Raw genomic sequence first — 15,369 nt, forward strand, 5'->3', positions numbered from 1 at the left:
GTCTCGAAACGTCGGGCTCTTTTTGAACTGTGGCTGGAGCAATTTTAATTTTCTAAACTTTTCTACCCAGCCAGACAGATTGCTGTCAAAATGTTTACGTTTAAATATCTATGAAACATCCACAGTAACTATAGCCTAGAACATAATATTTAAAATCAATCTTAAAATGCATGGTGCATGACCGAGTGAGATGCGGAGCCCCTCGCAATGTCTAAATCAACGCAGGGGAAATTTTATGTAAACAAACCTATGTCCCGTGCTGGCCGTTTGCTTGCACGCGCCTTTCGCTTGCGCCACCCGCAATTTCTTTCTCCGTGCCTGTGGCTTTGCATGTGCTAGCCGCACAGGCTGTCAGAGCAGCGCCCACTCGCGCATACTCTCGCGTGCATCACCACGTAACAGTTTTGCATGGGCACGTGGCCAACTATGTTCACCTTGCAACCGGAACTGCTGCTACCGAGATCAATGCTCTTTGAAACCGAAACGATGAAGGCGCTCAACAAATGTTTCTAAACAGATAACCATCGCGCTCATGCAAACGAGGTTTCCAGCCACGGTAAGTGGGTAATAAACTAAAGAAAACCACGAGGCGCTTTAGCGTCTGTGCTCCTTTAAACTAGCCACAAGGTTCTACTAACAAACGAACAAGGTTCAAGCTGTGAAGCAATTAGAGAGTTCACCTTGAGTTTTGGCAGGGTGTCCAGCAGCGCCCCTTTGCCAAACCAGCGGTACTTGTTCTTGGCCTCTTTGGTGACCATGCCGACACTCTCGAGAACGTTGACAATGTCGTACACTCGCCGCCTCTCCACACCTGCGCACCACGTTTGAAAGTACGTCTGACGCACAGCTCGCCACAACGCTCTTAACACTGTGAGGACGCACAGCACTACAGATGTGAAATTGCATAATAACCATCATTATCATAATCATTTTTCACAATGGCCTATAGAGTTGAGCCCCTTTAAGAGGGACATGCATCGTGGACCAGTTCTTGTGCCTTGCATAAGGTGTTTGACTCAAACCTCTACATAACGAACCTATATATAACAAAATATCGGTTATGAAGTAAACTAAAAAAAGTTTTTCAATAGATATAGTGTAAGAAATAAACCTCTATATGAAATTTTTGAATATAATGAACTTGTTTTCATTTAAAACACAACTTTGTTAAATGAGGTTTTAGTTTAACTCCTATGTTGAAGCAAACACAGTGGTGTCTCTTATACCTGTTCGTCTCTTACATCGGCGTCTTAGATGCACCCGAATTACCCTATCTCATACAAGACGACATTTTATCGTTGAGAACTCGGCTTCGTTTTCCACCAATCAGTATCCGTTTCATTTCTCCGACTGAGCCCCCTGGTTGCGTGCCCCACCCTTTACATGGCCTGCCTATGTGCATTATTTCACTTAAAAGAGAAAGAGAAACAAAGCTTTATTGAAAAGCAAGGACGAACAGCCCAGTTTTACCCCAATCCCCTAGCAGGCCGCTCCCACGTCAGGACGGACAGGGAGTGCCTGCAGCATCATGCCCCTTACTTAATTTCAACATAAATATCAACTGGCCCCCCTTTTGTCGTCCAATCCAGCAAAACTTAAAAAAAAAAGAGAAAGAGAGAGAAAGTGTAGTACACGTAAGCTTTTTTGTTGTTGTTGATGTAAAGAATATTCATGCAATGAAATTGAGAACAGTGGTTGAAAACAACGAAATTTTGCTGCCCGTACGTTTGGTCTCCCTGTTGCAACACTCACTCAAGTGTTTGGCGGCTTCGTCTAGAGACACGATAACGACGTCCGACGGTTCTGTGTACTCTGGATAAAGGGCCAGGAATCTGGAACGTTCAGATGAAGAAAAAAAAATTTGCATTTAACACCATTGCAAGAAACTGAGGCAGCTTTTCACATGCTTCCAAAGGCAGAAATGTGGCCGAACAAAAAAAGAAAAGGAGAAACTCACGACTGACAGAGCAAGCCAAGGGACTTCTCTTTTCGACTGGTCGGCCTCTGGTTCTCAGAGTTGCTGCTGTGGTTGGAGAGCTCGTCATCCATTCCCTGCGAGCAAAAACGCTGCTACGTCATGTGAACAAGCCATTTCGTACAACGTAGCGCGGTGCATAGTGGCAGAGGCCACGTCATGCCCAACTACGCTTCTTCATCAATGCTTTTCACTTAACACACAATCTATTAAATTAGCACTAATAGGTTATCTATGCATGTTCTAAAGAATGTCATGAATAGGAGGGTAGCTGTGGCTGGAGAAACATTCATGCTAATGCAGTTCAGGGAACTTTTAAGGAAGGACTGAAAGCTGGGCCCGATGGTGACAACACTTGAACATACCTATGCAACTCAGCGCACGACTACATGGACACAAGAAAGGAAGGGAGAAACCACAGCGCCAATTCGCAACAAAATTTTTATTGGCGATTATGAACGAAAAAAAAGGAACACTAGATAGCATGATATCTTCCCTTTTATGCTGTTAGTACACGTGGGGTGTACTAACAGCATTACAGCAGTTTTTTTCAATGTTGAAGATGTCAGCTGACCCGCCGTGTACATGCTTCGATGTGGTCACATGGGTGTGAATATCGAAGCGATTCTTTTTTCGTTTGTGTGTTCCAATAAAAATTCAGTTGCGAGTCAGCGCTGCGGTTCGTCCCTTCCTCTCTCGTGTCTGCATAGTCATGTACCCCGTTAAAATATGGAGACCTTCGAAGGTCGACTGCAATAAAGCTTCAGACTACATAAAAGGCTTGGATTCAGAAAACACAGATACAGAGGAACGTCTATGCAAGACGCAATATTCGATGCTAGAAATACAAGAACAAGTGGGCAGAAAAGCTCGCATAAATTGGCATTTTCCACGCCAAGACGTACCAAATGCCGCCATCATGGTTAATGAGAACAACACACCACACAGACGCAGCCTAGAGTGCATGTCTCCTTTATGTGAACTTCTATGCGAGAAGGCCCCTAACATTTTGAAGGTGGCGAACAAGGTCTAACATCATAGCAACAAGTGCCAAATGTCTCCCATCAGGCCTCTGTAGCAGGGGGAGGGAGTCTCCCCCCCCCCCCCTAAAGTTTTTATGGAGAAGGGTCTTTTATGAAAACTACAGAATGAACACAAGTGTTCTTCAGCTAATGCCACTCCTCCCCCCTATAAAAAAAATTCCTGCCAACGAGCCTGGTCTCCACATAGACTGGTTAGACGCTATTCAAGGACTGGAAAATAAAAAAATGCATTTATTAGCTCCACACCTATGCAGAGCCTGCATTATAGAATAAGAATGGGGTAGAGCACATTCGGCAAACACTCTCAAATCATGACTGGTGGATTGCCACTATCCCTCAAAAGGAAGGTATATAGCAGCTGTATCTTCGGATACTTGCCTACTGAGCAAAAACCTGCAGGCTTACAAAGAGGGATCAGCTTAAATTGAGGACGATGCAGCAAGCGATGGAAAGAAAAATGGTAGGAGCAACCTCAACGAGACAAGATGAGAGCAGAGTGGATTAGGGGACAAACGAGGGTTAAGAATATTTTAGTTGAAATCAAGAAGAGGAAATGGACATGGGCCTGGCATGTAGCGCGTAGGCAGGATAACCGCTGGTTATTAAGGGTAACTGACTGGACTCCCAGAGAAGGCAAGTGGGTAAGAGGGAGACAGAAAGTTAAATGGGCAGATGAGATTAGGAAGTTTGCGGGTATAAAGTGGCAGCAGCAAGCACAGGACCGAGTTGACTGGCAATCATGATAGAAGCCTTTGTCCTGCAGTGGGCGTAGTTGGGCTGATGATGATGATGAATATTCGCCTATAAGCTACCCTGTGAAGTCATCGTCGCTGAATTCATCGTTACATTTTCATTCTCAAAAATAGGCATGAAAGGTAGAAGTTCCATTTATGCAGAAGGAATGACAACTGTGCTTGTTGACGCATTCCTGTTACTTATTCTGAGCAGCGTTACATAATGGGACAAGAAAAGGCAGCACATAGACAAGAATTTTGTAATTTTGTAATCAAATCACGTTATCTGAATGTCAGTGCAATGTTCTGAATCGTCATACCTTTCTTACAACTTGCCCAGACAGTGCTAACATGATTGCCTGAAACTTTCTACATAAACTTTCTGGCTCGCTTAGAACACAATGCAACAGATCGTCACCAATGAAATAATTAGTACCTATGGCCTGGTAGACGCTGCCAAACTCTGCACTGTCGCAGCATGTTAGTGCAGAAACATGAAGAGCGGTGTTGCCCATGGGTTGGCAAAAACTTTCGCGTTCACTCAGACAAACTATTGAAACACACTTTGTGCTTTGGATTCACTCGGACTCAGACTGGCCAAAATTTTCCAGAGACATACTTACTCGTACTCACACTCACAGAAATTTTCTTCCACTGGACTCGCTCGGATTCACACTGGCAAAAATAATCCTCATCCGGGCTCACTCAGACTTGCGGCACGATCCGAGTCTGAGTCAGCTCGACTCATTTGAGTCGTGAGTGAGCATGCCGACCTATGGTGTTGCCATCTGTATTTTCTTCTCGTGTTTTCTGACTTATCAAGCATCCTGTTGCGGCAAGAATGGTGGTTTTAATATTATTAAAGGCTGATTTACTATAAGAGTAATTGTTTTTCTGTTTAGCGCCCCTTTAAGATGAGCTATAATGCCACAGAAAGTGCAGGCCACTGGAAATGACGGATTCGTCTTACGTTTTCGCCACTGGCATAGGGCAATCGCTCGGCTGCCAGGCGGGACAAGAGCTTGAGTCGAGCCGTCGGCGTCATGGGGTCATCCAACGGACTTTTCGAGAAGTTGTTCACGGACTTGGTGGGCGTGCCGGGCGAAAGCGGCAGCGAGGGCGACGAGCTGCCACTGTTGTTACAACGGAGGGTGACGTCCTGGAGTGGCTGCTTCATGGGGGACTCGGGTGGCGGCCTGTGAAATTCGAAATCGATACAGCGGAACCCCCATTACGAAACACACAGAGGGCAGTTCTAAGACTATATATTAGGTGCCCCCAATATATTGTAGTAGTGGGTGTCCCAGCTAACTCAAACTAAGGTTACAAAAGAAAAACAAAACAAAACAAAACAAAACAAGAGATGTGCGTTCTAGAAAAATACCACCTGTACATTAGGGGTAATCATGTGTACATACAACTCGTACTTTTCCATTACTTAGCGCTAATTAGGTAACCTTAGTTAGCCCATTTTTATTCTCTTTCAAATTGCCAAGTTATTACCTTGAAAGTTGTAGAGCACCGTAATAAAAACCCAAAATGAAGAGTTTGCTTAGTGCTGAAATCTCCCCGATTGTTCTTCAGGTGAAAAAAATGTGCAAAACACTCCGAATATAAACTAGATACATGCTTGCACGCTGCTACTCAAGTGCTTCTCAAGGTTCTAGGATTGATACATGGCTGCACTCATTCATCGTACAGGGCTTCACGCCACTTGATGTATGTGCGACACCATTCACATGTCCATTATCAAGCCTGAAGCCCTGTACAATGCCGCGATGAACAAATGCAGCTGTGTGCCAAACCAAAGAATGCTCAGAAGAACCTAAGTAGAGTCGCGCGAGCACATCTTAATTTATAACTGGCATGGTTAGTGTCCTTTTGTTCTTTTTCCTCAAAAAACAATCAGGCAGATTTCAGAAAAAATAAAGGTGGCCTCACACTTCAAGTAAACATGTTTTACCGATTTGAGCAAGAATAGAAGTTAGCTAATTAATGTTCATTATTGGTTAGTAATAAAAAACAGGTTGTGTGTAGGCTTGGGCGAATGTTCGAATATTCAAACGAATAATCCATATTCGAATTCACTTCAAATTAAATTTATGTTATCGAAAATTTTGAATTATTCTAGACGAGCAAACAGATGCATATTTGTCTGTCCGAATGTAACAACCTGTAAAGGTCGTTTCACTGCAGTGATGGGATGCTAAAGAGTGAAAGCACCTAACTAAGCATATATTAGTTCACATGTAACTTTTTGTAAAAGAGGCTTCGCTGCAGTGAAGTCACGCTGAGAAGTGAAAACATAATCAAGAAAATTTCGCACTGCCGCGAAGCCCCACTTGAAGGTTATATGAAGATATTATTCTCACATCAATTCATTTTTTTTTTTCAGTTTAAAAGCTTGTTATACTGACTTTTATGCTCTAAGTACAGCAAATTTTAAAACAAGATATTTTACAAGCCATCACTTACATTCTATGAAAGTCAAATCCTGCTACTATTCCAAGTTCTTTCCACTTCCTTGGATGCAAAAAAAAAATGCATTTGCACAGGCGTTGTTTGGATTTTCAAAAAAGTATTGTGCAGGTTAGGTTGGTCACGACCAATATGCCCCTATCTCTTTATAATATGCGATATATATACACAGTTGGAATTATTGTACCAAAAGCACAATTTGCTTTGAATTCGCTTTGAACCTAAAATTCACTATTCGCTTAAGCCTAGTTGAATGCATATATGACTACCACTATATAGGAGGGTTGCACAGGGGCATGGCTCTGTGCAACCCATCTTTGTGGTCACTCTCCCGACAGCCCCTGGCAAGAAGTAGCAGAATGTACACTCACAGGCGCCGATGTGAGATTCCTGCGATCATAATGGCGAATTGTGCCGTATTTGATTGCTACAACCACTCAAGTAAGAAGCCTGGTCATGAGAATGCGTGTGATGTTGGCTTTTTTCCATACCTAAAGTGATTGTAAACCAATCGAAAAGGTTTGGATAGCTCAACCACACACTATATCGCATGTGCATTGAGCATTTCATTTCCGGTAAGTGTTCAGAACCTATTCAACATTATAGAAGTTTGCTTTTGTGATAAAAAACTTAGGTTTTCGAGACGTACTTGCTATGAAGCTTTGTTTGTGCAGCAGGAAAAGAGCGCGCGCACTACCTCCGCGATCACTGCTTATTATCAGCAGTATCATTCAGGTAGTTGCGCTGAGTTTCCGATTTCCGTGTGTTAGTAAACAGTCAGCGACACAGTGTGGGCATGCTGCAGTGCTTTCTCATTTACCCATGCTTTGACGTTTACTCATGCGCACTGCGTCGCTGACTGTTTAAGATAATGGTCAGCTAAGCACATAAACAGTGATATCACATTAATCTCAATCAGTTAATATCGAGACCGTATGAAATTTCTGGTTGTGCAATTGCCCAACACGTGTCGTTGGACCCTGCAGCAAAGAGCATTTTCGATCGCAAGCGGTGGGGCTCAACCACAAACGAACTATGCCCATTGTATCACCTCACATGCTCTTGCAAACCATGAAACCCTCTCACACAAAGAATTAATGAAGCGACTACACCGCAGAGAAAATATTATTCGTCTGAGCACTAAGCAAGGGGAACCAGCCATGTTTCCGACGACAACACGGCGACCGTCTACGATGTCTCTAACTCGGTGCTGTTAGACCCATCCGCTAGTCACATAGTTGTGGGCGCCCATCAATATATAGACTTTAAGCTTGTCCCTTGTACCGAAGCTTGTGCCGTCAACAAGGTGGTCCTTAATGGCCGTGAGCTCAATGTGGGAATAACACTTCACATCATACACAGCTTCATCGCTGCTGAAGTCGAACGGGTCGATCTCCGCCGCAAAGATGAACATTATGTTTGTAGCGAAGTTTTGCTGGACCTCGAAAATCAAGCGCATAAACACTCAGTCGCATTTCGCCATGTTGGTATCGTACGTAGCGGCACACACACAACCTTTCACTGCCACTCACTGCTTAAAAAGGGCGCCCCAGACCACTGACACGAAGGCAGAGGCAAACGCCGCTAGCGCCTCGAGCGGATGACGTCTCGTGCAAAACTCCTATGTACAACTTGCCTAGAGCGCATGTTTCTATTTTCACATCATAGTCCCATTTAGCTGGTACATTTGGTATATGACATTAACTCAGAACCTCAAGCAGCTGATAAACATACCGGAGCTCATATGAACGTCATCAGTAATAGATAGAGATATAATGAAAGGCAAAGCTACAAAGCATGCATGTTTCACCTTGTAACAATGTTTTTAAACCCGCGAACCACACTGACTGAACACTGGAATTCCACTCACGTGGGTGTCATGATGCGGGCTATGGTGTCTACGTCGCAAGAGTTCCGCGACTCGGTGTCAAGGCACAGCCGCTTGGGTGACGATTCGGGGCTGAAGACATCGTCCGCAAGGGGCTCCCTCATTTTGACGAACATGGCGTTCTGGCTGGTGCCGCCCGGCGGGAGGCGGTATTCAGACACGGCGTCGTTCCTGCACGAAAGTCGAAAGGTCCAGGTGAGAAAGAGCAAACGCGATGTCCAGAACATGTTCGCTGTGGCAAGCTTCCTTGAGGTCTCGTTTCATGCGGGGAGTAACCTACCAGTAGAGCCACTAGGCCTATCTTCCATGTGCGCCGTAACCCATTACCGGTGGGTCACTGGTGGGACATGGCATCTAACACCTGGAAGAATTGATTCTAATTACTTTAACCTTTAGTGACAAGAATCTTACCTCTACGTTCATGTTTGATTAAATTATTGCATCAGCGAGCAGACGCATGGTCATAACATAAGCACCGCTCATGACCCATCGGTGGCCCACGCCACAGTTGACGTGTTAAATGGCTTCCCCCACAAAATGACTGGAAATTTTAGTTACCCGTAGAAATCTTTGTGAGGCACCGTGTTGCGAAGGAGTTGACATGCACAAAAAAACAGTGTTTGAATTCGATTCCGCACTGCAGGTGTTTGAGGATGTTATTAGATTAGATTAAAATGTCATATACGTTACATTAACAATACAGCATACCTTTAATAAACGGCAATCTCTTAAACAAAACTACTGTTTAAATAGAACTACCTGTAATATGGCGAACTTTGTACTTGAATTCTACACTCGTGCTCACCTTCCAGTAAACAAAACTCCCATCGAACTGAGCACTATTTCAAATATAAGTATGTCATAAATATTATTTATATCTAAAACACAGCACAATAGCACTATTTCAAGTCTCACATGATTTGCTGACAGCGTTTGCTTGCGAAAGTTCTACTTCCACAGTGCCAGTCGTAGTTGAAAACATAAATTACTTCTATTGGTCGCATAAACATACCGGAGCTTATCTGTACGTCACCAATAATAGATAGTGAGATTCAGTGAGATCCGATGCTACTTTTAAAATTTAGAAAATAACTTGCATTTATTATAAACTGCCTCAAAAGCCTCGCGAAACATGCTTTTGACATGATGGGTAATACGTGCGCGCTTTTCTGTCTGCGTAACCCGAACATAACCTGAACATTACACCTGATAAGCTTGCTGCTGCCGTCACAAGATACCAGATTTTTTTCGTGGCTCAGCGTTTGCAGCAGAGATAAGAAGAGTCTAGCTCTCTATGAACACCACATAAGTGAACTACACTGCGTGCCACGCCAAAATACACAACATTCGCGCATCTGTTGAATATCCAGCACTGGAGTGCTGCTACATGCAAATTAACCACTAGATGATAGAGTGTTCCAGTTACCACCATTTACCTCCGTTTCAACGGCAGCAAAGTTCGCTTAGTCACGCATACACGTTGCTGAACTGTCGTACAATGTTTCTCAAATCTCTTGGCCTTGCTTTCAATGTTACTGTGCGAGACGAAAAATTTGAGAACAAAGGGTGCTGCTGGAGCCGACGTTTCGACAAACAGACTTGTCGTCTTCAAGGCTGAAGCTAATTTCGTTAGTGTATCTATGCATATGATACTCTCTCTTCCCACTCAAACAAAAGTGGAGGAAAGGGCACCAGCAGACACGGCAGTAGGGGTTGGGGAGAAAGGAGGGGCCGGTGTGCGAAACTGAGCGAGTCAAAACGAATGAGAAAACAGCCAGAAAGAAAAGTTTCGCATCTTTAAAAGTTCTTTGATATGATACACGTGCTTCGTTTACTGTTAGATCACCCAACAAACATTTCCTGTTGAGTGAGTGTGCATCTCTTGTGGACGCATGACTTCGTAACTATCTGTGTGGCCTTCGCAGCATGGCCCCTGTTGATAAGTCATGTTACTGGTGAAAGCAGTATAGCTGCCATACAGCGAACAATGAATGCCCTTCCACATGTAGATGTAATGAAAACATGCTAAGAGCGGCGAGGGAAGCACCTTTGATAAAGCACAGTTTGCAAATATACAATGCTCCGGGACGTAAAACTGCAATACCCACGGCCGATAGAGACACACTGCCCCATCCCCTCAAAGACCTACAACACAGACCGAGAAGAGATCAGTGGTGCTGACTCTGAGATCCATGACACGTATATCCGCTCCGGTATACAACAACATTCTACTTAAAATGTGCCGTCTGCACATCAGGCGTCCATGTTTATATGTTCCCTGACTGCACCATTGTCATGCATCTGAGTTCCCGTCCGAAGACGTAAGCTACGAGGCTCCGCCTGAAAAACCCTCTGTCAAAAATTACGAGAATCCTATGTTCTAGTTTCTGCCAAAATCGAAATGCTTGCACCAGTGTTTTCAACTGCTATTCGCAATTAATAATGGGGCTAATTGATTCCGGGCTAATTGAGTAGGGCTAATTGATTTAGAGTGATATAACATGAAACACAGCACATCTGATTGATAACCAAACTACCTAGAAATGAAACCAAAAGCAAGGAATTAATGATGCAGGATTTGTAACGTAAAAAAAACTTTGGCTGCACAAAGTTTCTGTGGACAACCACCACCTCCAATGTGTGTGCCGTCTGCTTTCCGTTAGTAACCCCGATTCTGTGTACTGTCAACAGCAAAAGTTTGCGGGAAGTGCAGCGCGTGGTGGAGTCGAAGAAAACTGCACTGCTGTGCAGTCTACCCAAGGAGGATTTAAAAAATTTCTGGAGTGGAAATCATCACCTAAGAGTGAAGCCGTGCCTCTGGCAAGATGGCACTGCAGCGGCCATCTTACTACGGGAATGATAAAGTATCACCGTTCAGCGATTAAGAACAGTGTGTTTCTCCCACACGCCCAACGAGCGTAATGTGGAACTTTTTCGGGTCAAATAGTGTTCCAAGTGCGTCTTAGTGTTACTAGTTTTCCTTAGACAGCCTCTAGTTGGAGGCAAAGTTCTTGGAAAATTTAGTCACCCATACTCGTTTCTGTGTGTTATTTCGTCGAGAAAAACTATCTTTTAATATAGAACTAACATAGAATTTACACTGATATATTAAAGCCACTTGATCTCTAAGTGGGCACTATCAGAAAAGAACATGTTCCCGCCATCTTGGCAGTGGCAAAAGCTGGCTTCACTTCTGCTGGCAAGGCATTGCGGGAGCTTCCACTCAATTTTTTTTAAATCCTCCTTGCGTTTAACACGCCACGGCGTGATGTCGAGCCACCGCACGCGGCCTCGGCGATTAGCAACGGCGCGATTACACAACGCGCTTCTGCACGATCTAATCTCCCAAGCCGTGGCCGACAACCTGGACACCACGGTGGACGTCACGGTAGGAGGCGCTGCAGTGAAGTTTTCCGCCACGCGCTGCAGATTCCGCAAACTTTTGGTGTTGACAGTACATGATGCTCTAGCATGGCCTCCGAGATGGGCAAGATATGATGCGCAAGCTCGCGGGCCACACTATGACGTCACACATCGCGCGAGAAAAGTTTCAATGCAAGAACTTGAAAAAAAAAAAAAGCGCAGGGCGTCAAGACATAAGAAAATAATCAGAGGGGGGGGGGGGGGGGGGAACGTAGTACATAACGAACAATCACTTTTTTTTTTACAGCAGAATTGTAAAAATGCGACATTTTTTGCTCCTTTTCTGGTTTTCTTCCATGACCAGCAAAACAGAAAAAAACGCATGACCTCCTGCGAGTAAGCGATGACATCACAGATCGCCTGTGACACCATTATGAGTCCCACGACGGCATCATCAAATGACGTCATTTTCGGTAAACGGTGGCCTGAAACTTGAAACCGCAGATCTCCTCGATTTGGCTGCACTTTCTGGAAGTATAGTTCACAGAAGTGTCGTGCCAGTGCCGCGCCAGTTCCTCTAGTGTTAGTGCATGCATGACACGGTGGTTTCGGCATGCAGCAGTCGAATCGAGCGCACAGGGTCGATCGGCCATGCCGCACACCTTGCACTACTTGCACGAGACAAAAACTCGCGGGGATGCTGGCGCTGAAGTATCGAACTCGAGCAGCACGGCGTCAAATTAGTGCTGGTGACAAAAGGTGCACTCGTCAAATCGAGGTGAAAAGGGCAGAACGATTGAACTATAGTGCAGATAGTGCAGCCAAATCGAGAATACTTCATGTAGCAAACTACAGTGAAGTGGTGCTCCTTTTGTACTACGTGTTTCGCCGCGTCAGTCAAGTCACGCTGTGTTTTCGCGGTCGTGCGTGACAGGTATGTGTGGGCCACAGATTCTGAGAACGCCCTAGGAGCGAGCGGCGCATTTACCAGGAACGCAGAAGCCAGGTGGGGGAAGAGCGCCCGTCAGCTCTGCTACAACTCTCAAGAATGCATTTCTTTCTAAGGCTATGTCAGGCATCCGGCGTTGTCCACGGCGGTGTCTGCGCGCCGGCAGGTGTTATCTCCCCGCTCTCACTCCCTCCCATAGCAACAGCTGCAAGCGCGAGCGCTTATCCTCGCCCCTAGCAACGGGAGCATGTGGTGCGAGAGAGTGTAAGGCAGGGTAGGTGCAGTGCTTCAGCGCTCCTTCTCTCACCATTCGCTCTCTGTCCTCCCCGCGCCCCACTCTCCCATCCACTCGCGCCTCACTCTCGACCGCTCGCTGGCTGGGCGCCTCTCAAGAACATCCAGAAATGTGCGCTCGAGACGCCGCTGCGAAACACCCACGCCGAGAACGCTGGCGCCCCACTCGACCGCTCGCTGGCTGGGCGCCTATCAAGGCAACGGTACCCTCTCTCTGCGCAAGAAACGCATTCGCATTTCCTCACGATTCCCTTCGGGGACGTGGGAGCATTTTTTTTTTTTCGCGCTGTACTGATTTGGTTGCACCACCACCGAGATCCGCCGCTGCCTAACACAGAATGTCGTATGTGGACCATTTAGTCCAAGACTAACTTGATTCATCTGCGGAAGCGTAATTTAATTGACGCGTGGCGGTTGGGGTTAGTTGGTGGATCATGACGATCGCTATAGCGCGAGCTCAGAACAACGACAAGCGGACAAGAAGACAAACGCTTCAGCAGGAAGTTAGCGCATGTCTTCTTGCTTTGAGCTCGCGCTATGACAATCGTCTGATAGACGCACCATCTTCGTTCGTTCCGTTCCCCTACTACTAAATGGCGCTTTTGTGGTTTCAGAATACCATTGTAGTGCGTTTCGATAGGCCAGCAAACGGTCCTTATAGGGCGAAATCGAGAAAAACACCGTTTTCCACGGGGCGGATCGTAACAAAGGTTACCCTTGTATTATCGGGGCGTGTTACAAGATGCGGTGCTCCCTCGTCCGAAACGAGCGACCGTGATAGGGGCATCAAATACGATACTCGCAAAAGAAAAAGGCGGCAGCACGATCGAAGCGCGGACGTTAACCCTTTTATGGCTGCGCGAATGCGAGCAACCGATCGCAATGGGCGCGCACCTGCGATGGCTCCCTTCGAGAGCGCCGATCGAGGCGACCGTTGAAACTATGGGGCGACGAGACGTGCACGCAAGTGATGCTCCAAGGTTGTCGTTTATCTCTTCCACGAAGCAGCAAACAGATAGAACCATCAGGTCAAACAAAAGGAAAGAAGGCGGGAGGGGGGGGGGGGGGTCTCCTATAGCGGAAGGAGCGAGAAGGCAGGCGGTGAGAGGGTGGGAGGAAACGTCCCACGCGCTTTCGTTTGAACGATCACGCCTTCCACCATGTGGAATGTTCCCATGGGCATGTCCCCTTCGTTCGTACAAGTGATGCGACAGCGGTTGCAATGTCACACAACTTGTACTTTCAGTCACTTCTCGCCTGCTGCTTCGACTAGAGTCATTGCATATGCTCTTTATGTAGCAGAGTGGCACGTTTGTTTTCTCAACACCGGTAGCAACATGCATGCACTGCGGAGAAGCTGGTGCACAGACAGCACCGCCAAAAGCGGTCGCCGTGCACTCTGTAGGTCGTTAGCTACAAACTGCTGTTTTTATTTGCTTTAGATTAGTGTCTTCAAGCTTCGACAGCAAAGTCTTTGCATGAATTCGGCACCATTTTCGAAAAAAAAAACATACTGAAAAAAAATCAATGCTATAGGGTTAGTTAGGCGACCCTTAAATCTCGGAGGACCTATATTTGTGTTTGTTAGGTGTTACTTATACCTTCCATAGCTGGCGCCACCTGACTATGCGGCAGTGGCAGTGCATACTATTTGACACAACCTTTGCGCTTTGCGTTAACGGACAAACTAAAAAAAAAATGCTCTTGAACTCCCGTGGCGCACTCCAGAAAGCAAGCCTTTCTTCTTTCGTCGACGGTCGCCGAAACCCAGGCACGTCTACTGGCGATCGGCGACAGGCTTAAGTGAGTTGCCAGCAAAAACAGAGCGCGGCTTCGGCGCGTAACCATCGAGAAATGGCGTAACTATTAACTATATATGGTTGCTAGCCTGGCAAGATGGCGGACCTACGCACTACTTTGCACCCGTAGGGTGCATGTATACAGTTACTCTAACTTCGTCGCAGTGTGCGCGCCACCATAGTGGCAAGAGCGTATCGAAAGACAAGCAGCGCGAAAGCCGGCGAGGTCATATAAGCGGAACAGACAGGACCAAGCCATATATAAGTAATTCGTTTCTTCGCACTGTCTTGCAGTCATCAAACCGCAGCAAGGCGCATTCCGATGCCTTTTTAATGCTATGCTTAGTTAGGGCATACGCAATGTACAGGGCAAACTTGAAGACAATGTACTGCGAAGGCCCTGGGTATTCCTTTTTCACCTCAGAGACAACTAAATACGTGTGTTTGTTACACGTTATGCGCAGTGTTCACATCTCGAGCCACGACAAGATTTGTCCCCTTGTAGAATGGGCGAGGGGTGGATGTAAAATATATCTAAGATGAAGAGTTACATTTCCAGCTGGATATTCATCCCCTGGGAGCTCAGTTATTGAACCACAAGTCTTTCCTGCTGGAATACACACACATATTGCACATTTATATAACCTCTATTCGTTTTGCTTTATAGAGCTTTCAAAAGGCCGCGCACTAACGGTAAAGAACTTATCACGGCATTATCGCATGATTACCGTTTGTCGGTCACGTGGTCATCGGGCAGTTTTTTTTTCATTATGACTCTACTTACTACACGTAAGGCTGCTACGCATCATTGCGCAACGCCGCAGTTACAAAACTGCTCATTCCCTC

The 15,369-nt window shown here is 45.8% G+C and overlaps 1 protein-coding gene across 6 annotated transcripts in view; it reads right to left on the minus strand.

Annotated features, from left to right (window-relative positions):
• The window catches only part of LOC119186388 (uncharacterized), a 76,178-nt gene that overhangs the window by 19,852 nt on the left and 40,957 nt on the right, over window positions 1–15,369 (minus strand). For 5 of the 6 annotated variants that reach the window (XM_075872173.1, XM_075872175.1, XM_075872177.1 and 2 more), the window contains 5 exons: window positions 8,101–8,289; window positions 4,723–4,948; window positions 1,958–2,052; window positions 1,726–1,832; window positions 681–811 (listed from right to left, as the gene is read on the minus strand). In XM_075872173.1, the coding sequence (XP_075728288.1) occupies window positions 681–811; window positions 1,726–1,832; window positions 1,958–2,052; window positions 4,723–4,948; window positions 8,101–8,289 (748 nt within the window). The remainder of the gene's footprint in view (window positions 1–680; window positions 812–1,725; window positions 1,833–1,957; window positions 2,053–4,722; window positions 4,949–8,100; window positions 8,290–15,369) is intronic. The other variant, XM_075872176.1, reaches the window with a different exon arrangement.

The sequence above is a fragment of the Rhipicephalus microplus genome, chromosome 8, assembly GCF_043290135.1.
Source record: "Rhipicephalus microplus isolate Deutch F79 chromosome 8, USDA_Rmic, whole genome shotgun sequence".
NCBI classification, from domain to species: Eukaryota; Metazoa; Arthropoda; class Arachnida; order Ixodida; family Ixodidae; genus Rhipicephalus; species Rhipicephalus microplus.